This window comes from Oscarella lobularis, chromosome 1 (genome assembly GCF_947507565.1).
Source record: "Oscarella lobularis chromosome 1, ooOscLobu1.1, whole genome shotgun sequence".
In the NCBI taxonomy this organism is placed as follows: Eukaryota; Metazoa; Porifera; class Homoscleromorpha; order Homosclerophorida; family Oscarellidae; genus Oscarella; species Oscarella lobularis.
In genome coordinates, this window is record NC_089175.1 from 5,772,933 (window position 1) to 5,794,909 (window position 21,977).

General features: G+C 46.0%; 7 protein-coding genes across 8 annotated transcripts; 3 read left to right on the forward strand and 4 right to left on the reverse strand.

Moving 5' to 3' along the window:
- Positions 1–1,306: 1,306 nt before the first annotated feature.
- LOC136195149 (leucine-rich repeat protein SHOC-2-like) lies at positions 1,307–1,930 on the reverse strand. The gene has a single exon (XM_065984453.1). The coding sequence runs from the start codon at positions 1,928–1,930 to the stop codon at positions 1,307–1,309; it is 624 nt and encodes a 207-aa protein (XP_065840525.1).
- Positions 1,931–4,500: 2,570 nt separating this feature from the next.
- On the reverse strand, positions 4,501–6,764 carry LOC136200294 (collagen triple helix repeat-containing protein 1-like). Of its 2 annotated transcripts, none has more exons than XM_065990682.1 (6): positions 6,362–6,764; positions 6,222–6,315; positions 6,101–6,174; positions 5,586–6,023; positions 5,185–5,523; positions 4,501–5,136 (listed from the first exon to the last, which is right to left on the reverse strand). In XM_065990682.1, the coding sequence occupies exons 4-6, from the start codon at positions 5,670–5,672 to the stop codon at positions 4,783–4,785; spliced, it is 780 nt and encodes a 259-aa protein (XP_065846754.1). In that variant the 5' UTR covers positions 5,673–6,023; positions 6,101–6,174; positions 6,222–6,315; positions 6,362–6,764; the 3' UTR covers positions 4,501–4,782. The 2 variants fall into 2 exon arrangements, with proteins under 2 accessions (XP_065846754.1, XP_065846749.1); XM_065990677.1 differs by having other exon boundaries at positions 6,069–6,174.
- A 1-nt stretch (position 6,765) lies between these two features.
- On the reverse strand, positions 6,766–7,296 carry LOC136195229 (leucine-rich repeat protein soc-2-like). Its single transcript, XM_065984560.1, has one exon. It carries the CDS (start codon positions 7,294–7,296, stop codon positions 6,766–6,768), a length of 531 nt encoding a protein of 176 aa, XP_065840632.1.
- A 620-nt stretch (positions 7,297–7,916) lies between these two features.
- On the reverse strand, positions 7,917–9,355 carry LOC136195320 (leucine-rich repeat protein soc-2 homolog). The gene is made up of 3 exons (XM_065984668.1): positions 8,768–9,355; positions 8,217–8,554; positions 7,917–8,169 (listed from the first exon to the last, which is right to left on the reverse strand). Exons 1-3 carry the CDS (start codon positions 9,353–9,355, stop codon positions 7,917–7,919), a joined length of 1,179 nt encoding a protein of 392 aa, XP_065840740.1.
- Positions 9,356–11,332: 1,977 nt separating this feature from the next.
- On the forward strand, positions 11,333–15,606 carry LOC136200083 (DNA (cytosine-5)-methyltransferase 3B-like). The gene is made up of 20 exons (XM_065990411.1): positions 11,333–11,430; positions 12,113–12,391; positions 12,458–12,628; positions 12,680–12,790; positions 12,849–13,077; positions 13,125–13,265; positions 13,329–13,370; positions 13,429–13,508; positions 13,566–13,613; positions 13,692–13,756; positions 13,805–13,859; positions 13,917–14,045; positions 14,096–14,257; positions 14,310–14,375; positions 14,434–14,524; positions 14,591–14,775; positions 14,840–14,925; positions 14,980–15,055; positions 15,106–15,245; positions 15,302–15,606. Exons 1-20 carry the CDS (start codon positions 11,428–11,430, stop codon positions 15,465–15,467), a joined length of 2,325 nt encoding a protein of 774 aa, XP_065846483.1. The 5' UTR covers positions 11,333–11,427; the 3' UTR covers positions 15,468–15,606.
- A 144-nt stretch (positions 15,607–15,750) lies between these two features.
- Positions 15,751–18,744, forward strand: LOC136200091 (chondroitinase-AC-like). The gene is made up of 10 exons (XM_065990422.1): positions 15,751–15,796; positions 15,850–16,155; positions 16,201–16,322; positions 16,378–16,559; positions 16,613–16,795; positions 16,846–16,970; positions 17,035–17,149; positions 17,201–17,334; positions 17,502–18,051; positions 18,104–18,744. Exons 1-10 carry the CDS (start codon positions 15,788–15,790, stop codon positions 18,616–18,618), a joined length of 2,241 nt encoding a protein of 746 aa, XP_065846494.1. The 5' UTR covers positions 15,751–15,787; the 3' UTR covers positions 18,619–18,744.
- A 422-nt stretch (positions 18,745–19,166) lies between these two features.
- On the forward strand, positions 19,167–21,961 carry LOC136199697 (chondroitinase-AC-like). Its single transcript, XM_065989967.1, has 9 exons — positions 19,167–19,533; positions 19,581–19,702; positions 19,758–19,939; positions 19,993–20,175; positions 20,230–20,345; positions 20,400–20,514; positions 20,566–20,699; positions 20,773–21,322; positions 21,374–21,961. Exons 1-9 carry the CDS (start codon positions 19,255–19,257, stop codon positions 21,886–21,888), a joined length of 2,196 nt encoding a protein of 731 aa, XP_065846039.1. The 5' UTR covers positions 19,167–19,254; the 3' UTR covers positions 21,889–21,961.
- Positions 21,962–21,977: the final 16 nt, after the last annotated feature.

Genomic DNA, 21,977 nt, shown 5'->3' on the forward strand with positions numbered 1-21,977 from the left:
CGCGTCAGGCAGTTGAGACTGCCCATAGAGCGCGGAAGGGTTTTGAGATTGTTTGACTAGATCCGGAGATGTTGCAGATTGACGAGACGGTCGATTGAATTGGGTATCGACGTCAGACCGCATCCAGAATCGCTATCGTCGTCACTGCAGTCGATAAAATATCTGTGAAGGCGACGTGGGACAGTCCGCCGTGAAGGTCGAGCTTTACCCCGTCTGGTGTGTCGTCGTCGTCGCCCTGAATGTCTTCTACAGTGTAGAAGACATTCAGGGCGACGACGACGTAACAGTACATGTACTGCTTTGCGTGCACCGTGGATCATCCAACCTCCAGTCCGGCGGGGGAATACATTTTCCTTGGCTTCGGTTTATCCGGGCACGCTCTCTCACGTGAACGTGACAATTCCAACGTGCGACCGAAAACAAGCGTAAAGACGAAAAGCGACGCTGCCTAATAGCTCGGCCTCAGAGCACGGTAAGAGCAAATCGTAGGTTCATTCAGCCGGGTCCATTCAGCCTAGCAAAGGAGAAGCAAGAGCAAGAGAATCGAGTCTCCGCGACATTGTCGTGCCGCGCGAAGGGAAAATCTGTCTTATAACGACCCAAACGCCACAAATAGACTCGGATCGAGTCAAATCTCGTCATCCCTTTGGCATTCTTATGCTCGAAGTTGGCGGGGTCCCTTTTCCATCTCCTCTTTGACGCGAGAATCGAGTCTTTAGGAATATGATATACCATCAATCCCTAACTAAACACGAACAACAAAGCCATTTACATATCTCAGTTCTTGGAGAAGTCACCAATCGTATTCTCTAGCATACCTCCTAAAATCATCCATATTCGTTTTCCCGTTTATTAATTGAAACTGTCCATATAGAGTGCTTTGGCTCACTATATGGGGTCGTCACTGCATGCCGTCAATAAAATATTTTTGAGTTCGATGTGTAGGACAGTTCACCGTACATGACTCACTCGATCGCGCGCGCGCGCGCCCCCGATAGGTCGAGCTATGCAGAGACTTGACGAAGTTTTAGTTTTGACGCCTTTTTCCTGCTTTCTAGTCGCGGCGAGCAGCGACGAAGCTTTCAGCGTTTGTACAAATGGCCGCCTATGCTAAAATAGAGTCTAAGAAATCCGAAAGATTCGTCGATTATAGGCATGCTGCTAAACGATCGAACCAGATTTACTCATAGCAATGCACTGGCAGAAATCATGCAAGCAGCTGAATTAGGAAGAATGTTGGAAGCCATTACACCAAAGAGTAATAATGTATTCGTCCAATGATTGTTGTACAATGATGTAACACTAACTAGAACTGGTAATAAAGTAAAATTCCAGGCAATCCGACGTTGACGAAATCCATCAACGGTGTCTCAATTCTGTTGTCTTCGGCATTTAGAACTCGAAGATGTGGCAGCCGAGCCATACCTCTTGTTATCGTTCGCAAATTTGGATTCTCCCGCAGGTACAGCTCTTCCAGAGACGAAATTCTCTCCACCACGGTGAGACTGTTATCAGCAAACGCGTTTCCTCCCAAACGAAGAATTTTCAATTTTGACAAGAAGCGAAGAGTGCCTGGCAAAGTCGACAGTTTATTTCCGAAGGCGTTGAGACGGGTGAGAGACTGCAAATATGCTATTTCGTCGGGAAGACTTCTGAGGCTATTCGACTCGACTCTCAAGCGCTGCAAGTTGACGAGATTTGCAATGGCTGATGGAATGGTCACCAGATCGCATTCGCCCATATTCAAGACTGTCAGGGTGTTGACCGTTCGTTGTAAGACCGGAGACCAGTCGAAGTCGGATAGAGGAAGACGAGTCAAATCGAGTCGCTCTCCATCGGGCATTTCGGAAGGATCATTGACTTGCTCCACTTTCCGAGTCTCCAATTGTCCATCTTCTGCGCAAAATGTCCACTCTGTTCTTTCGCCCATTTTATTCGCTCGGGCAAGGGTATTTTCCTTTGGGGAAACTGGGGGAAAAAGCAGCACGTTAGCTGCGAGGGCGCGCGGGCCGGGTGAATAAATCTCTTCGAGCGCACGTGACTGCGCAACGGAAAAGAATCGAGTCCCCGCGACATCGTGGTCAAAATTCCTTTTCCTTATCTTCTCCACGTAGAGGAACCATTCGTTGTCTTTGTCGAACAATAAAGAAGCACGAACACCATGCCGAATCGAGACATTATACATATATGAGATACTGTACCCCTAACTAAACACGAATGGCAAAAGCATTTATATTCATGGAAGTTCACCAATCATATTCTCTAGCATACCTCCTAACATCATCCATATCCATTTCCCCGTCAATCACTTCCACTCTCGGTTCCTCAATTTTGTTTCTTCCAACGTGAAGAAGTCGTAGACTTCGTTTCCTTGCAATTTTCCGCGGTATCACTGTCATAAACTTATTGTTCTTCAAGTAGAGCTCCTCCAGCGATCGCATTCTCGCAACGACACTGAGACCTCCGTCGCCGAATTGATTTCCTCCGAGACGAAGTACCAACAAGTCGTCCAATCGACGAAATTCAGTTGGTAACCACGACAATTTATTACGATACGCGCTGAGATGCGTCAAGCGCTTGAGCCTCCCTATGGAGCGCGGAAGGGCTTCGAGACGATTCTTATCGATCCAAAGACGCTGCAGATTAACGAGACGGTCGATCGAATTGGGTATCGACGTCAAACGGCAGTTGGATATATTCAGAAGTGCTATGCTTTTCACTGCAGTTGAAAAAATATTTGCGAGGATGGCCGCGTCGTCGTGAAACGGGCAGCTTTGGAGTTCGAGCTTTGTTCCGTCTGGCGTGTCGTCGCGGCGATCGTCCGGAATATCTTCCACTTCTGCCAGTACGCCGTTGATCACCCAAGAAGTCGTCATTGGATCGCTGGGCTGCTTCTCCTTCTCATGCAGATATGCAACGTCATAATTACTCATTCGTGTACGGGCGACAAACGCAGGTGTAATTAAGTTTTGATTCGATAATTTCTTGTTTCGGTTTCGACGCCTTTTCCTGTAATGTGCTGGAGACGTGAAAATATAGAGAGCAAGTACGGCGAGAGCAAGATGCAGAAATCCAGTCGGAGAACGTTCTGCAAGTCCGACGATCAAAACCTCCGACAATATCGACAAAGAGAAATTGATCCAGTAGAAGCATCGAATCCCGGATAAAGGTAAGTGATGCGTTTTTTCCATACCTCTGGAATGGGGCAAGTAGAGTAAGCAAGACGTATCACAAAGGAAGCACAATTAATTAATATAGGAAGACTCGGGAAAGAGTACCACTACCGCTAATAATTCGCAAGCATACCGAACATGTTTCAGCGTCATGCAGACATCAATAGAATTGGTCAATTAAAAGTCGTTGGATTGAGTCCAGTCAGGTTTGCGACTGGGGATATTCTTCAGTCGTTATGCGAGAAACAGAATTCCATCCACAATCACGATCAGATGATCCAAAGCCCGGAACATGAGTTACCCTTATTGATCCAGATGGAATGTTTTCACAGAATCCTTCTATTTGGCGATGTCGGTGAGGATTATCTGCGGTGTTATGCTTATACACAAGTCCTTCAATTGTCATTGGTCCCGAACATTCCGTTCCATTAAAAGTGATGTGCCAACGTCCACAGCAGGTAGTTGTGTGATGACAAGAGACTCTCATAATGGCAGCATACGCTACTTTGAGAGCGGTAGAAGATTGAAGTTTTCTGAAGTCGCATTCCTAATGGAAATCGATTTAGATTGTGTCAAATTTGCCTTCGAAAATTACCTGAAAAATTTCTTCTTTTCCAAACACACTGCTTCCAGTTGATGGAATTCGCAGTACAGTTTTCTTGAGGTCCGGGCTCTCCCCGTTCTCCCAAATTTCCTTTGATGCCTTTTTCTCCTTTGATTCCTATTGGTCCCATTGATCCTCTTTGTCCCAAACTTCCTTTAGGACCCGTCTTTCCAGTGGCTCCTTTATCACCTCTGTCTCCCTTAGCGCCCTTCATTCCGCCACCTCCTTTAGATCCATCTCTTCCTGGCAATCCATTGTGCCCTGGAGACCCGGAATTCCTGGTACTCCTGAACAGGCTCCAACAGAACCCTTAGAATGACAAGATTTTTTTGAAAGGGATCGAAGAGTCTGCTGAGCCCAAATTATTGCTCTCAACAGCGTGCAGAAATAGAATGAATGCTGCAAACAAGCACTGAAGAGTTGAACTAGCAATCATTGTTTTGTATTTCTCACTGAGGCTTTCTATCCCTTTTCATCCAAACTTTCCCGTTTATATTGAGCAAAAAGAAACGGGTATGATGTCACTGCCTTTAAATTGTATTGAATGGATGACGTCTTTTCCGTCTTTCTGAAGTTCTAACTACTCTAAACCCGTGTTCTAATACAATTGTCGGTTTTTAGCATTATCAGAAAAGGACGTGTTGAACTAAAGCGTAGGATGTTAGAACACGGTCACTCACGTCCCCCCAACACCGTCACAAGGCTCGGACCATACTCGCACTCAAATTATATTTTTGATTCCAATGCTGTTGGATTATTAAATCTTCATATCCCGGAGACGAGAATGTGAAACGGTTTTCCAACTCTTGTGTTGGGTGTTATTAATACTTTATGGGGCAAGTAGAGTAAGCCATACGTATCACAAAGGAAACACCATTAGTATAGGAAGCGGAGCCTCGGGAAAGAGTACCACTACAAGTAAATAATTCACAAGCATACAGAACATACAACTCAGCGTTGCGCAGACATCAAAAGAATTCGTCAATTGTAAAAGTCATTGGTCAGTCAGGTTTGCGACTGGGGATATTCTTCAATCATTATACGAGAAACAGAATTCCATCCAGAATGACGATTAGATGATCCATAGTTCTGACAATTTCCCACATGAACAGCTACCCTTATTGATCCAGATGGAATGTTCTCACAGAATCCTTCTATTTGGCGATGTTGAAGAGGATTATCGTTCGTGTTTTCCTTATACACAACTCCTTCAATTGTCATTGGTCCCGAGCATTCCGCTCCGTTAAAAGTGATGTACCAACGTCCACAGCATATACCACCAGGACAATAGACTCTCATATTGGCAGCATACGCTACTTTGAGAGCGGTAGAAGAGTGACGTTTATTGAAGACGCATTCCTAATGGAAATCAATTCAAAGCACGCAAAATTTACCTTTGAAAATTACCTGTATGAGACCTGTATCTTTGTCATCTTGTTTTTTCCTGACACACTGCTTCCAGTTGATAGAATTGGCAGTGCCGTTTTCTCCTTGAGGTCCGGGCTCTCCTCGTTCTCCCAAATTTCCTTTGATCCCTTTTTCTCCTTTGATTCCTATTGGTCCCATTGATCCTCTTTGCCCCAAACTTCCTTTAGGACCCGTCTTTCCAGTGGCTCCTTTATCACCTCTATCTCCCTTAGCGCCCTTCATTCCGTCATCTCCTTTCAATCCATCTCTTCCTGGCAATCCATTGTGACCTGGAGTCCCCGGAATTCCGGGTACTCCTGAACATCCTCCGACTGAACCCTTAATTAGCAAAACATTATTTTGTTTTGGAAGTGGTTGAAGAGTCTAGTGAACCCAGATACCTGATCTGATTTTGGGTTATTGCTCTCGACAGCGTGCAAAAATAGTATGAGTGCTGCAAACAAGCACTGAAGAGTTGAACTGGCCATTATGGTGTTGTCTTGCTCACTGAGGCTTTCTATCACTTTTCATCCAAACTTGGCCGTTTACATATTGAGTAAAGAGACGGGTATGATGTCATCTCCGGTTAATGTATTGAATGGCTCACGTCTTTTCCGTCTTTCTAAATTGCTATCTACACTAGACCCGCTTTCTAATAAATTGCCGGTTCCTAGCTGAGCAACGCATGCCCATAAAAGGAAGTAATGAACTGTAGCGTGGGACGTTCGAGCACGGTCACTCGCGTTCTCCCAACATCGTCACGAGGATACAACTACTCCCACTCAAATTATATGGGACTTCTTGATGATTCCAATGCTGTTGTATTACAAGCAGATACTCTAAAAACAAATGTCACTTGAATGAATTTCTACTGGTCGTTCTACTTTAAATAAATATCTCCACAGAAGATAAATACCATATAATCAAGGCGTTTCTGTGGGAGCAAACGACAAGCCAGCCCATGCTCCTCTTGACGTTTTCCAGACAATGCTAAACAAAGTCAATGATATATAAAATAGGAGAATATGTATTATTACCTATTGCTTTAAATCATGCATGTCCCTCGAACAAAGGCTTCTTCAGAGAGTGCAGCTTGAAAGACGTGCAAGGGTATGACGTTTTCTCACTCATCTGTACATAATCTAATTAATTAAAATCAAGGCTATTCTCAGTGCACCTTTTCTTTTCTCTTTATGTTTCATATGAATGACTGTATGGCAGAGATCTTTTCCCTTTTCCAATACCGGTATAAAAAATTGCATCGAGGTAGCTAGCCTCCAAATGATATCTCCTCTCTTCCCATTTACGTGGATCAAAAAGAATGTAGAGCGGCGGCGATGTGCAGATCGAGGCGTCGATTCGACGTCGTCATCGCGACTCAAAACACTTTCTAGCGCTGTATAGGTGAGAAAGAGTTCGACGACCACGACGTTTTGCGACGGCGAAGTGAAATATTATAGCGCTTGCCTACTCGGATGGCTTCGATCATCTCCGCTAAATTGTTCATATTTGACGTTTTCAAACCATGCAACAAACAAACAAACAAACAAACCTCCCAATTGAAAAATGTCCGTAGACTACTTAGTAGTAATGACTTTTAGCGTATTCTTTTATTAGATCCAATCCGCCATTGACGTAACTCATTGGCGGATTTGCTATTCTATTATCCTCAGCATTTAGAACGTGAAGAGATGGCAACAGAGCGATATCTCGCGTCTGCAAATTTGGATTCTCGCGCAGGTACAGCTCCTTCAGAGACAAAATTCTCGGCACCTCACTGAGACCGCCACCAGCAAACGCGTTTCCTCCCAAGCGAAGAACCTTCAATTTTGACAAGCGTCGAAAAGTACGTGGCAAAGTCCAGAGTTTATTTCCGAAGGCGCAGAGACGGGTGAGAGACGGCAAATATCCTATTTCGTCGGGAAGACTTCTAAGACTGTTGGACTCGACTCTCAAGCGCTGCAGGTTGAAGAGGTTTGATGGAATGGTCACCAGATCGCATTCACCCATATTCAAGACTGCCAGCGTGCTGACTGTTCGTTGTAGGGTATCAGACAAGTTGAAGTTGGGCAGAGGAAGACGAGTCAAATCGAGTCGCTTTCCATGAGGCATTTCCGGACTCGCTCTACTTGCCGGGTCTCATCAATGTCTCCATCTTCTAGGCGAAAACGCCACCTTGTGTTTTCCCCCATTTTAGTCGCTCGAGCAAGGGTATTTCCCTTTGGGGAAACTAGCTGCGAGGGCGGGGGAATACATTTCTATCCGGGCGCTCTCTCTCACGTGACATTCCAACGTGCGACCGAAAACAAGCGTGAAGACGAAAAGCGACGCTGCCTAATAGCTCAGAGCACGGTAAGAACAAATCGTAGGTGCATCAGCCTAGAAAAGAAGAAGCAAGAGCAAGAGAATCGAGTCTCCGCGACATTGTCGTTCCGCACGAAGGGAAAATCCATCTTATAACGACCCACGCCGCACATAAACTCGGATCGAGTCGAATCTCGGCATCTCTTTGACATTCTTACTCTCGAAGTGGGCAGGGGCCCCTTTTCCTTCTCCTCTCCACGTAGAGAAACCATTGTCTTTGTCGAGCAATGAACGAAGCGCACGAACACGAGAATCGAGTCTTTGGTGATTCGTATTGGAGACGTTATATTCATATGATATACCCCTAACTAACCACGAACGACAAAGGCATTTATATAATATCCATCATGATGTCTCAGCAAGTGAGTTCACCAATCGTATTCTTCAGCATACCTCCTAACGGCATCCATATTCATTTCTCCCTTAGTTATTTTCACTCTCGGTTCCTCAATGTTGTTTTTTCCAACGTGAAGAAGTCGTAGACTTGGTTTCATTGCAGTGCTGCGCGGTATCACCGTCATAAACTCATTGTTTTTCAAGTAGAGCTTCTCCAGCGATTGCATCTTCGCAACGACACTGAGACCTCTGTTGCTGAATAGATTTCCTCCAAGACCAAGTCGTCTAATCCACGAAATTCACTTGGTAACCACGACAATTCATTACAATACGCGCTGAGATGCGTCAAGCGCTTGAGCCTGCCAATGGAGCGCGGAAGGGCTTCGAGACAATTCTCGTCGACCCAGAGACGCTGCAGATTAACGAGAGAGTCGATCGAATCGGGTATCGACGTTAAACGGCACTTATATATATTCAGAAGTGCTATGCTTGTCACTGCAGTCGAAAAAATATTCGTGAGGATGGTCGCGTCTAACGGGAGTTCTTGAAGTTCGAGCTTTGTTCCGTCTGGCGTGTCGTCGCAGTCGTCGGGAATATCTTCCACTTCTGCCAATACGCCGTTGATCACCCAGGAAGTTGCCATTGGATTGCGCTGAGGCTGCTTCTCCTCCTGAGATAAGCACACGTCATAATGACTCATTCATGTACATGCGACAAGGCGATAATTTCTTGTTTCGGTTTCGACACCTTTTTCCTGTCTGGGCTGGAGAGAGCCTTTATTAGCTAAACAGACGTACACACAGCGAGCATGCGAACAGCTGAACAGTTAGAATTAGTATTTCTTCGTGTAGCTTTTCTACCAGCCTCTATAGGAGGGTCTTGCTTGCTCGATAATCCATTGATCCACTCCAAAGATTTCTAGACCTCTTTTAGTGGCAACGTAGCCTGGAATTTCTCGCAAGTCCGGATTTTCTCTTAGGTAGAGCTCCCGCAAAGCGCTCATGTATTTTATAGCTCCCAAGCCGTCGTGATGGTGGTGGGTATTGAATTTGTTGCCTCCGAGTCGAAGTATCTGTAAGCTCCGCAGATCCCCAAATTCTTCCGGAAGCCAGGACAATTCATTTCCGTACGCTCGGAGCCGTTTCAAGTTCGTCAGATGACCCATAGATCGTGGGAACTCTGAAAGGTCGTTGGCCTCCACTCTCAAGCGCTGTAGATTCGTCAGTCGACTAATTGACTCCGGTAGGGCGCTCAGACCGCAGCCTCCGATATTGAGCACCGTGAGAGTCGTGGGAATATCATTCAATATGGAACGAAGGCCTGGATACGGCTCGAGAGAGTGGTTCTCGAGTCGAAGACGTTTTCCGTTCCACATCCCGTGCTCGTCATAGACGTCTTCAATCGATATTCGTTCGTCATCGATTGTCCAAGTGTGAAATCCGAAAAAACGAGCAACCCCGTCCCACGACATTTAACATTTAACGATTACGCACGTCCTTTGTCTTCGTCGCACCCAAGAGGAGAAAGAATGAGGGATTTTCCCTTTACGTCATAGCGTTCTAATGTAAATCTCACTTTTCTCAACTTTATTTACTTTCTAGACGAAAATTCCACGTTCTGACGTCGTGTTCAGACCCGTCGCTCATTTTTGGGCCTTGAACGTGTGCGGTAGTCGCCCGGAAAAGGGTATTTCCCTGTAGGGAAACTCGGGGGAAAAAGCTTTTTTCGGCTCCTAGCTCTACGATGGGGTGGTCCACTCCGATTGAGAAATTCACAGGAAATCCACCAGTCCACTAAATCAATGCTCTAACAAACAGACCCAATCACGCATAGACACAAAACTACGGCAAGCATGCAAACATTTCTTCAAATTCTTTTGACCACCCGCCCTAATGACGCCTGGCGCGTCTTCTTGCTCTGTCAATAAGGCTTTGATTCACTCCAAAGATCCGGAGGCCTTCTTTGGTGGCAACGTAGCCTGGAATTTCATGCAAGCCCGGATTCTTTTTTAGGTAGAGCTCCTGCAAAGATCTCATGTATTTTATTGCTCCCAAGCCGTCATGATCATCATGGGTCTTAAATTTGTTGTCACCGAGTCGAAGTATTTTAAGGTTGCGCAGATATCCAAATTCTTCCGGCAGCCAGGACAATTCATTTCCGTACGCTCGGAGCCTCGTCAATTTCGTAAGCTCCCCCAAAGATCGTGGAAATTCTGAAAGGTCGTTGTCCTCGACTCTCAAGCGTTGTAGATTTGTCAGACGACTAATCGAGTCCGGGATCGATGACAAACCACAGCCACTTATATTGAGCACTGTGAGAGTTGTGGGGATTTCCTGCAGAACGGAAAAAAGGCCGAAATAATCGAAAGAGAGACCCACGAATCGAAGGCGTTTTCCGTTGGGCATTTCGGGAGGGTCATGGACGTCTTCTATCTTTATCTTTTCGCCATCAATAACCCAGTTGGTACGTTGCGAAGATGCGTACAGTGCCATAGCGCAGAAACAACTTTGTAACAGCCAAGCACAGAGTGAAAGAGGGAAGTCCCACTACGTCATTGCATATAATTAATTAAGTAATTAACAGATCAATAGTCACATAATATACTGCGTACCTTTGACACGCAACAAAAGGTACTCATTCAAGTCAAAAATGCATGCCGAATACGTACTAGTAATGATGATTTCTAGCATATTGTCTTATTTGATCCAATCCGCCTTTGACGTAAGTCATTGGCGGATACTGAATATTGTTGTCGTCAGCATTCAGAACCTGAAGAGATGCCATAAGAGCGACACGTCGCGGTATTATCGTCAAATTCGGGTTCTCCCGCAGATAGAGCTCCTTCAGGGACCCAATTCCTTCCAGCACGACGAGACCGTCTTCAGCAAGCGCGTTTCCTCCCAAGCGAAGAATCTTCAATTTCGGCAATTGCTGAAGGGTGTCTGGCAAAATCCTAAGCTTATTTCCGAAGGCGCAGAGACGAGTAAGCGAGGGCAAATCTCCTATCTCCCTCGGAAGGCTTGTGAGACTATTCGATTGGACTCTCAAGCGTTGCAAGTTGATAAGATTTGAAATGGCTGGTGGAATAGTCTTCAGATCGCAGTCGCCCATATTTAGGACCGTCAGGGTGTTGAGAGTTTCTGATAAAATCCAAGATAAGTTGATCTTGGGAAGGGGAAGAAGTTTCAAGTCGAGTCGTTCTCCTTCGGGCATTTCAGGAGGATCGGAGACGCGCTCCACTTTCCGGCTCTCGATTTCGCCACTTGGCAGGCGAAAATTCCACTGTTTGAAGTTAAAAAAATCAAGCCCGTAGTCCATTTCGTGCTTTGGATGTGCGGAGAATGACGCTCAAGTCGCTCAGGTAAGGGTATTTCCCTTGGGGAAACTCGGGGGACAAATCAACACGTCAGCTGCGAGGGCGGGGGAATACATTTCGCGCGGCGTCGGTATCCGGGCGCTCTCTATCTCACGTGACAATTCGCCGAAACAAGCGTAGGGAAGAATTCGAAAAGCGACGCCTCGCCGACCCGAACAGCTCAAAGCATGGTAAGAGCGACTCGTAGGAGCCACAAGCGCACCTTCGCGACGGCAAAGAAGAAGCAAGAGCACGCGAATCGAGTCCGCGCGACCGCTCGAGCCATTTCCGCGCCGCGCGAAGGAACCAATCGTCGGGAAAACGACGAGGAAATCACGAGCAGACTCAGATCGAGCTAAACGTCGGCTCTTCGACATCGCTTCGAGGCGAAGCAACGCTGGAAGTGGGCGGGGTCCCGTTTTCCTGCTACTCTTCTATATGTCCATGTCCATGTAACGAAACCATCGCCTTTTGTCAGAAACGACTTCCTTTTGTCAAACAATGGAACCCGATGAGGGGCGGGTCATTCCGAGAGAAGGACCTCGCCTCCTCGTCGCTCATTGGCTCGCTTCCCACTCGTGACGTCACGAATGTGGAATGGAATGCGTGGGGGCGTTTTACGCCGAAATTCGAACGCGAACGAAATTCGACGACGTCAAAAAGACGAACGAACGAAAATCGAACAAAAGTCGCGACGGGCGTGATTCAGTTCTAGTCACGTGGGTGACGCAAGGAAGACTCGTGACTGCAAATGACGTATCGATTTCCTATTAATATCTAACCGACTTGCGGGAGTCCGCGTGACCACGACGACGACGAGGGGTGGAGCCTAAGCAGTTATACTTTATTGATTATTTGGGTTTCGTTTCCTAGACGAGCGAGCACGTGACTCGCGCGCCGGTCTCCAACGAAGCGACGATTCTCGTCGCGGGCGAAACGCCGCCCGATACGCCGCTCAAGACGACGACGACGACGACGACGCCAACGGCGGCCGAGGAGAAGGAGACGGGAGAAGTGCGCAATCGGATTAGCCTGCGCAAAAATCGCGTAAAACGATTGGCGTTTGGAATCGCGCCCCCGCCTCCGCCGCTTCCGCGTCCGGAATCCGAACGTAAGCGAGCGAAAGCAGAGGAAGCGGAAAAGAGAAAGGAAGTGAGGACAACCCACAGCAATATCTTAATTAATCTACTATTATTATTTTTTTATTTGTTTGTGTAGGCTTTGTTGTCGCGTCGCGTCGTCGTCGACGTCGGCGAATTGGTTTGGGGAAAGTTGCAGGGTTTCGATTGGTGGCCGGCGCTCGTCGTTCACGATTGGGAGGCGAAGCAGGAGAAGACGCCGAGCGGTCACGCGTGGATTCGTTGGCTCGGAAATGAGCAATATTCGGGAGTGAGATTAGAAGAATGGGAGAGGAGCGTATGTGACGTCGTGATTCTTTAGTTAGCGTGCACTATCGATCGATTGGCTCGATTCGAATCGTTTGCAAAGAAAGTGAGCATGCCCAAGTTAAGAGATTTACACTACAGAGACGCAATCATGACAGCATTAGAGGTAGGTTATACACATACGGTATATTTATTTATTGTTTTTATCACGTGTTTTTTCATAGATAGCTGCTAAGCGTTGTCGCAAGACGTTTTCTGACGTCGATGACGAGCCAATAGGGACGGAAGTGGAAGAAGTGGCGGCGGATGTTTTGAGCTCTCAAACGAAATCGAAAAAGACGTCGAAGAAGCATAAGCCCGTTGTTCTAGATGATCCCATTCAGCAGAAGATGCTTCAATGGGCTATTTCCGGGTTTCCGCCAACGGGCCCAGGTGGATTTCAGCCGACTAGAAGTCAGTCATATTGACAATTTTACCAGAAAATATCATTTCTTCTTTAGGAGAGGTGACAGCCGGTGCGGCCGAAGTCACACGAATAGTTCGTCCAGACAACGAAGAGACGGAGAATGACGAAGAGGAAGAAGAGCTCATGGCCGCTACACTCGATAAACGAACGACAGAGATTTCGCAAGAGGAAAGAGGTGGGCAGTCAATTAATAATTATTTAATCAAAGTTTTTATATATCCATATCGATTTTCTTAAGAGAGATTTTCTGAAGTCCGCAAAGGCGTTCGCAAAATTGAAAGTATTTAATTATTTATTTAGTGGTGTGTGTATGTAAGAGGTCTGCTATCCATCTCAAGCTCTTTGCCTCAGCTGCGCTTCTTTGAACGTCGACGCTGAGCATCCTCTATTCGAAGGCGGTCTCTGCAACGGATGCAAAGTAGAGAGAAAGAAGAGTCAACGTAGATTAATTAAATAACGTTACGTTATTATATAGGAGAGCTTTCAAGAAAATTATTACTTGTTTGATGACGACGGCACTCAGGTGGGCGGATTAATTAATAAAGATTATTGGATTAATTAATGAAGATTATTTAATATTCGATTTTTTGTTTTGATTTAGATGTACTGTGCTATTTGTTCGGACGGTATTGAAGTCTTTCTCTGCGACATAACTGGATGTTCGAGGTAAGAAATAACCACGTGACAACACGTTGATTACTCGTCACCCTCTAGAGCCTTTTGCTATTTCTGCATTGAAAAAATATGCGGAAAAGAGGAGCTCAATAAGGTGATCATTTCATCATAGCAATGATATGAAAGCGTAGTAGTGTCTTCTTCGCTTTAGATTTCAAAGGAAGCCAATTGGCTTTGTTTTATGTGTGAGCCGGAAAAATGCCCATCGCCGCTCAAAGTCCGCCTGGAGTGGCGGCAACGCTTGCAGGAACTCTTCGCTTTGCCGGACCAAATGCAATTCGTAAAAAAATATTTTGAAAATTCAACTATTGTCTCTGACTTCTTTCGAAGGATCAGCTCGTTATTCCGGCACCTTTGCCGTTGGGCGAACGCCGCTCGTTGCGCGTTCTGAGTCTGTTCGATGGGATTGCAACCGGCTACGTCGTTCTGAAGAATCTCGGATTTGATATTGAGAAATACGTTGCGGCGGAAATCGATTGCGACGCCGTGAGAGTAAGAAATAAATTAAAATAAAACGAATTAGATTAATTTTCCTCATACTTAGGTTTCGTACGTGCATCACCCGGACATTATCCACTTGGGCGACGTGAGAAAAATCAGTAGAAAAAAGGCATAGAGATTATAGCAATTAAAATATAGATTTACGTTTATTGGGTGAATTGTTGTAGTTGAAGGAACTCGGTCCTTTTGATCTTCTCATTGGGGGGAGTCCATGCACGGAGTTGAGTATAGCCAATCCAAACCGTAAAGGAATATACGGTATTTAAGTATTTGTTTATTTATTTACTGTAGCTAGAATGTGAATTTACTATTTTTCTTCTCTAGAGGGTAGTGGTCAGCTCTTTTTCGAGTTTTATCGCATTTTTGAATATTTGAAGCCGTGCGTTCACGATCCGTGCACGGTGAACGAGTCGTGCGCTCACAGCCAAGCAAGACCCTTCTTTTGGCTTTTTGAAAATGTCATGTCAATGACGACCGAAGTTCGAAAGACAATTTCAAGATTTTTTCAGGTAAGAAACCCGGTATCTAGTATTAATTAATTTTAATATTATTTTATGTATTTTTTCTTGATAGTGTAGTCCTGTCGTTGTCGACGCGTTTCCCGTGTCGGCGGCGAATAGACGACGATACTTCTGGGGGAATATGCCTGGAATGAATCGGTGCCTCATATCCTACATATGATGTCCTAGGAGACTTATCCTTTTGTTCCTTAGACCCATGGTGCCTCTTCCAGGTGATAAAGTCACTCTTCAGGACTGTCTAGAACCGAATTGCGGTAGAACGGCTCAGGTGAGACGTGAACCCATAAATCGAATTATTAATCAATGATGGATCAATAGTTTAATAAATTACGAACGGTGACGACGAAAGCGAATTCCATAAAACAGACGAAACAGGCTCTATTTCCCGTCATGGAAGACTTGGGCATCGACGACATGCCACCACGTGGTGACATTCTCTGGTGCACAGAACTAGAAAGGTGTCCAAATAATCAATGAAATCAATTGGATTTATTATTGAATTCTTTTTTGTTAGAGTGTTTGGTCTTCCAGATCATTACACGGACGTAGCGAACATGAGTAAGCAGAATCGACAGCGATTGATTGGGCAGGCGTGGAGCGTTCCCGTCGTTCGTCATTTGTTGTCGCCGCTCAGAGATTACTATAAGTGCGTCACGGTCGCCGCTGGCGCAGCGGAATAGGTTCTATTTTATTTTTGTTTTTGTCTCAATGGGTGTCGTGCGCGCACGTGTTTTCTTTGCCTCGTCTCCTTTGCGCGTTGTTTTGAGGCGTTCATCACTGCCGTTTATATTGTTTATTTTGAATTCACTTTTAGCTCTGCTTTTTTTTGGTTTTGTAGTCGTATCTGATGACGTATGTTGTATGTATTATTTGTTTTTGATGTCAGTCAGGTGAGAAGATTGCCGTCAATTTTATTTATTTATGATTTATTTGTATTGATTTAGATGCAATGCGCAATCTCCTCGGACGGCATTGAAGTCGTCCTCTGCAACAAAGCCGGATGTTCAAGGTAAGAAAATTACAACCAACGTATGAGCTGGCGTAAGAGAGTGCAAGCCATAGACGTCATATCACGTGACATACCGGATCATGCATTACTCCGTAGTTCTTCTGCTCTTTTTCCTCCTTCCGTACGGCCACAGCGACAGAGTGAACGGCATATTTGTCTTTGGAAATGACTTGGACACAATCAAGAGTCGAATGGTCGACTCGTTTCTGCCCCAGACTGCAGACGGTGTTGCAGAAATCGACAAAGAGGCGCAACTCTATGGAAACGCCTTGGGGAAGAGCGGCAATTGGTCCGACATCGATTATTCAGACGATGGACGCGCTGAGTGGAAAACGGCGACTCATTTATCGAGACTCCTGGTAGGAGAATCGATCTAATTTATGACGTCATTTAATATTGGCTAGACAATGGCACTTGCATTTCGAGCACCCAACGGAAGTTGCTATCAAAATTCGTCGTTTCTCGATTCAATTAAACTGGCGTTGGACTATTGGCTGACTCACGATTTCAAAAATTCAAATTGGTGGTAAGCTCAATATAAATTCAAAATGAATAATCAGATAATCTCTCGTTGTCTATAGGTGGAATGTCATTGGCGTTCCAACGGACATTTCGAACTCGTATCTTCTACTCGAAGGCCACTTGAGCGACTCCGAAACGACAAAGGGAGTCGAAATCATGAAACGAGCCGAATGGAAGCACTACACGGGCGCCAATCTCGTGTCGACGTGCAACGTCCAAATCCAACAAGGCCTCTACACCGGTCTCATAAACAATCACCAATAATCAAACCTAAATGTTATTGATTTCTTTTAGGCAATGCATCGGCGGTGGAAGAATGCTTCAAGGGAATTTACGGCGAAGCGGTTTACACTCCGCAATGGGCGGACGGAATTCAGAAAGACTGGTCGTTTCACCAACACGGTCCGGAGTTGCTCGCCGGTTCGTACGGGAGTGTGTTCACCCAACACATTCTTGACTATATATATTTTTCATCGGGTAAGGGTACATTGTTGTGGATATACTATAGACATCATTTTTTTTCTTAGGGACGCAATACTTTATAAGTAATAGAAGTAATAGTTCTTTGGATGTTTTTTCGCACTTGGTGTTGGACGGTCAGCAGTGGATGATACAGGGGAATTCGTGGGACTGGGCTGTGAGAGGACGATCGGTTTGAAAGCGAGGGGGGGGGGGGGGGGGGGGGAGATTGAATTTATTAAATTATTGACGGATAGGTCACGCGACCGGATTGGAATAAAGAAGGCACGTTTTCGCCATCGCGACTCAAAGCCGTTCCCGGCCCTCGTCACAGCGAGTACGTCGATTTCGCAACGAGAATCGAACAAAGAGGTAAGAGATAAAATAAAAAGGGGAAACGTTATTGATTCTATACGCATTAAGGTGGGTCTCCTTATCTGACGGGAAACCGGCACTATTGGGACAGCGACTATATGTCTCATAGAAGAAACGACTACATGGTCACGGTGATGATGCACAGCAATCGAACGGTGGCAGCACGATGCGTCAACGATGAAGTAAGAAAAAATAAATAACATGTATATTCGATCTAATAAATAATCTTTATAATTCAATCTTATAAATAATCTATACAGCTACAATATATTCGATCTAATGAATAATCTATATAATTACAATACTGTATATTCGATCTAATAAATAATTACAATTTATTTGATCTAAGGGTAAAAAGTCTGAGCACTTTGGCGACGGCGTCGTTCATCTCTACTACACGGGCGACGAATACTACGACGTCTTCCCCGTCTGGGATTGGCAGCGTTTGCCCGGGTCGACGTGCGAGCAGGACATTCCGCTTCTCTCGTGCGAGCACTTGACGTCGACGAAGACGTCCGGTTTTGTCGGCGGCGTTTCCGACGGCGATTACGGCGCCGCCTTCATGCAACTTCTCTCGCGTAATATCAGCGTTTCAAAAATGTGGTTTTTCTTCGATTCGGTTTTCGTCGCCGGCGGCGTTTCGCTTCGGAGCGAGTCGAAGAATTCCGTGTTTACGAGCGTGGCCAATCGGCTGCTGAACGGGAGCGTGATCGTGCGGACGGGCGACGGGGCGACGCACGAGCTGACGATGCCGGGGAATTATATGTACAATTTCAAGGAGCCGGCAAGCACGCCGTCTTGGATTTATCATGATAATACTGGATACGTGATTCGGAGCGCGACGTCGCGGCCTCTTCATATCCAAGTGGGTCCTCGCACTGGGAATTGGGATAGTATAGGTACGAGGGTGAGATAACAGAGCCTAATTATTAATTACTTATTTTAATTAAGGGGTTTCTAATGGGACTATTACTCGGTCGCTTTTTGACATGTATATTGATCATGGGTCTGTTTTCACGGATGCTGGTGAGTATCTCTACTTCGTTTTTCCGGGGGCTAATGTATCGGATATGAGCATTTTGGCTAAGACACTCGGTGGAGTGAAGGTTTCTATGAACGGTAATGATACCGTCGCTGTGTATGATTCCGAGACGCTGGAGTTGGTTTGTTGGGGTGGTGATGGCGGGAAATTGGTTGGTGTTCCTGGGTGGGAATTGTCTGTGAGTTTTCCGGCGTTTGTTATTGCCAGGAAAATGAACGGTTCGTTTTCTATATCGGTCAGTAGTCCGGTGTATCCACCAGCGGATGGGATCACCGTGAGCATTGATAGAAAACTGAGCAATTGCGAGGGAGCAATAGCAGTGAGTTCGAGTGGAAATGGGACGAGTATTAGAGTAAAGTTACCAGGGGATGAAGATGACTTAGGTCAAACAGTCACGGTGACCTGCAAGACCACTACTAATTAGAGTGATTTGGCTTTTTGTCTGACTGTCTTTTTGCATGATGTGGTTTCACGGTGCATGTTTGGGAGCGGCAACGACAATTGGATTGGAATAAGCTAAGCCAGACTAGGACTGGAATTCACAGATTCACTGGGTCTCAAAACACTAAAATTGCAGTTTGGAACTCGCGACTCCTAAGGGGGGCCCCCCTGAGAGCACGTCAGATACGTAACCGTCAGGGAAAGTAGAGGTACACAAGACCTGTAAAATTTTACCCAAGACCCACTCACAAATATCTGAAATACACAGCTGTAGGATAAAATACATGCAGTTTGCTATAGAAGCGCGAGACAGACCACCGATCTACACATGCACTAAGCCTCGTACCCAGGCCCTTTCTCCTGGTGCGAGTCCCGGATGGGCTCGCGGAGAAAGGGCCTGCGGAGACTACTGCGGAGACTAGCGCCTAGCGGAGACCTTTTCGGAGTGGGCAATCGCGTGCATCGACTCGAGGGGTCTCCGGGGTCTTTTTCGCCGCGTGCTGAGGCCTACAGTCTAGATATAGACATTGTAAATCGCGTCAGGGTCGCAGCGATCCGCCTCACAGATTAACACTTGCTAGTGGGCGTCAGATTCTCACGTGACATCTCTCCAGTACTCATGCGTTACTCTGTAGTTCTTTTGCTCTTTTCCCTCGTTCCGTACGGCCACAGCGACAGAGTGAACGGCATATTTGTCTTTGGAAATGACTTGGACACAATCAAGAGTCGAATGGTCGACTCGTTTCTGCCCCAGACTGCAGACGGTGTTGCAGAAATCGACAAAGAGGCGCAACTCTATGAAAACGCCTTGGGAAAGAGCGGCAATTGGTCCGACATCGATTATTCAGACGATGGACGCGCTGAGTGGAAAACGGCGACTCATTTATCGAGACTCTTGGTACAGGAGAATCGATCTAATTTATGACGTCATTTATTATTGGCTAGACAATGGCACTTGCATTTCGAGCACCCAACGGAAGTTGCTATCAAAATTCGTCGTTTCTCGATTCAATTAAACTGGCGTTGGACTATTGGCTGACTCACGATTTCAAAAACCCAAATTGGTGGTAAGCTCAATATAAATTCAAAATGAATAATCAGATAATCTCTCGTTGTCGATAGGTGGAATGTCATTGGCGTTCCAACGGACATTTCGAACTCGTATCTTCTACTCGAAGGCCACTTGAGCGACTCCGAAACGACAAAGGGAGTCGAAATCATGAAACGAGCCGAATGGAAGCACTACACGGGCGCCAATCTCGTGTGGACGTGCAACGTCCAAATCCAACAAGGCCTCTACACCGGTCTCATAAACAAACACCAATAATCAAACCTTAATGCTATTGATTTCTTTTAGGCAATGCATCGGCGGTAGAAGAATGCTTCAAGGGAATTTACGGCGAAGCGGTTTACGCTCCGCAGTCGACGGACGGAATTCAGAAAGACGGGTCGTTTCACCAACATGGTCCGGAGTTACTCGCCGGTTCGTACGGGAGTGCGTTCACCCAACAGATTCTTGACTATATATATTTTTCATCGGGTAAGGGTACATCGTTGTGGGTATACGTATTATAGACATCATTTTTTTTCTTAGGGACGCAATACTTTATAAGTAATAGTTCTTTGGATGTTTTTTCGCATTTGGTGTTGGACGGTCAGCAGTGGATGATACAGGGGAATTCGTGGGATTGGGCTGTGAGAGGAAGAGAGGTTTGAAAGCGAGGGGGAAGGGGAGATTGAATTTATTAAATTATTGACGGATAGGTCACGCGACCGGATTCGAATAAAGAAGGCACGTTTTCGCCGTCGCGACTCAAAGCCGTTCCCGGTCCTCGTCACAGCGAGTTCGTCGACTTCGCAACGAGAATCGAACAAAGAGGTAAGAGAAAGAATAAAAAGGGAAAACGTTATTGATTCTATACGCATTAAGGTGGGTCTCCTTATCTGACGGGAAACCGACACTATTGGGACAGCGACTATATGTCTCATAGAAGAAACGACTACGTGGTCACGGTGATGATGCACAGCAATCGAACGGTGGCAGCACGATGCATCAACGACGAAGTAAGAAAAAATAAATAACATGTATATTCGATCTAATAAATAATCTATATAATTACAATTTATTTGATCTAAGGGTAAAAAGTCTGAGCACTTTGGCGACGGCGTCGTTCATCTCTACTACACCGGCGACGAATACTACGACGTCTTCCCCGTCTGGGATTGGCAGCGTTTGCCCGGGTCGACGTGCGAGCAGGATATTCCGCTTCTCTCGTGCGAACACTTGACGTCGACGAAGACGTCCGGTTTTGTCGGCGGCGTTTCCGACGGCGATTACGGCGCCGCCTTCATGCAACTTCTCTCGCGTAATATCAGCGTTTCGAAAATGTGGTTTTTCTTCGATTCCGTTTTCGTCGCCGGCGGCGTTTCGCTTCGGAGCGAGTCGAAGAATTCCGTGTTTACGAGCGTGGCCAATCGGCTGCTGAACGGGAGCGTGATCGTGCGGACGGGCGACGGGGCGACGCACGAGCTGACGACGCCGGGGAATTATACGTACGATTTCAAGGAGCCGGCAAGCACGCCGTCGTGGATTCATCACGATAATACTGGATACGTGATTCGGAGCGCGACGTCGCGGCCTCTTCATATCCAAGTCGGTCCACGTACTGGGAATTGGGATAGTATAGGTACGAGGGGATGATAAGAGAGCCTAATTAATAATTACCTATTTAATTAAGGGGTTTCTAATGGGACTATTACTCGGTCGCTTTTTGACATGTATATTGATCATGGGTCTGTTTTCACGGATGCTGGTGAGTATCTCTACTTCGTTTTTCCGGGGGCTAATGTATCGGATATGAGCGTTTTGGCTAAGACTCTCGGTGGGCTAAAGGTTTCTGTGAACGGTAATGATACCGTGGCTGTGTATGATTCCGAGACGCTGGAGTTGGTTTGTTGGGGTGGTGGTGGCGGGAAATTGGTTGGTGTTCCTGGGTGGGAATTGTCTGTGAGTTTTCCGGCGTTTGTTATTGCCAGGAAAATGAACGGTTCGTTTGCTATATCGGTCAGTAGTCCGGTGTATCCACCAGCGGATGGGATCACTGTGAGCATTGATAGAAAACTAAGCAATTGCGAGGGAGCAATAGCAGTGAGTTCGAGTGGAAATGGGACGAGTATTAGAATGAAGTTACCTGAGGACGAAGATGACTTAGGTCAAACAGTCACGGTGACTTGCAAGACTAGATTACAATGATGTTGTTTTGGAGTTTTGTCTGACTGTCATTTTAGCGTGGCGTCACGTTTAAAATTTATGTCCTAATACCGTATACGATCCCGTTTGCT

Excerpts from the sequence above, each read along its gene's own strand:
- LOC136199697 (XM_065989967.1), top strand. The coding sequence starts at position 19,255 with ATGCGTTACTCTGTAGTTCTTTTGCTCTTTTCCCTCGTTCCGTACGGC. Across the intron at positions 19,940-19,992 it reads CCAACAAGGCCTCTACACCG|GCAATGCATCGGCGGTAGAA; the intron begins GTCTCATAAACA and ends GATTTCTTTTAG. Across the intron at positions 20,700-20,772 it reads CACGATGCATCAACGACGAA|GGTAAAAAGTCTGAGCACTT; the intron begins GTAAGAAAAAAT and ends ATTTGATCTAAG.
- LOC136195149 (XM_065984453.1), bottom strand. The coding sequence starts at position 1,930 with ATGGGCGAAAGAACAGAGTGGACATTTTGCGCAGAAGATGGACAATTG.
- LOC136195229 (XM_065984560.1), bottom strand. The coding sequence starts at position 7,296 with ATGCCTCATGGAAAGCGACTCGATTTGACTCGTCTTCCTCTGCCCAAC.
- LOC136200091 (XM_065990422.1), top strand. Across the intron at positions 16,156-16,200 it reads CTCATTTATCGAGACTCCTG|ACAATGGCACTTGCATTTCG; the intron begins GTAGGAGAATCG and ends AATATTGGCTAG. Across the intron at positions 17,335-17,501 it reads CACGATGCGTCAACGATGAA|GGTAAAAAGTCTGAGCACTT; the intron begins GTAAGAAAAAAT and ends ATTTGATCTAAG.
- LOC136200294 (XM_065990682.1), bottom strand. The coding sequence starts at position 5,672 with ATGGCCAGTTCAACTCTTCAGTGCTTGTTTGCAGCACTCATACTATTT. Across the intron at positions 5,524-5,585 it reads ATAACCCAAAATCAGATCAG|GGTTCAGTCGGAGGATGTTC; the intron begins GTATCTGGGTTC and ends TTGCTAATTAAG. Across the intron at positions 5,137-5,184 it reads AAGATACAGGTCTCATACAG|GAATGCGTCTTCAATAAACG; the intron begins GTAATTTTCAAA and ends GATTTCCATTAG.
- LOC136200083 (XM_065990411.1), top strand. Across the intron at positions 12,392-12,457 it reads AAGCGGAAAAGAGAAAGGAA|GCTTTGTTGTCGCGTCGCGT; the intron begins GTGAGGACAACC and ends TTGTTTGTGTAG. Across the intron at positions 14,376-14,433 it reads GAAAAATCAGTAGAAAAAAG|TTGAAGGAACTCGGTCCTTT; the intron begins GCATAGAGATTA and ends GAATTGTTGTAG.
- LOC136195320 (XM_065984668.1), bottom strand. The coding sequence starts at position 9,355 with ATGTCGTGGGACGGGGTTGCTCGTTTTTTCGGATTTCACACTTGGACA. Across the intron at positions 8,555-8,767 it reads ATCAATGGATTATCGAGCAA|GAGGAGAAGCAGCCTCAGCG; the intron begins GCAAGACCCTCC and ends TGCTTATCTCAG. Across the intron at positions 8,170-8,216 it reads CGCTTGACGCATCTCAGCGC|ACGACTTGGTCTTGGAGGAA; the intron begins GTATTGTAATGA and ends TTCGTGGATTAG.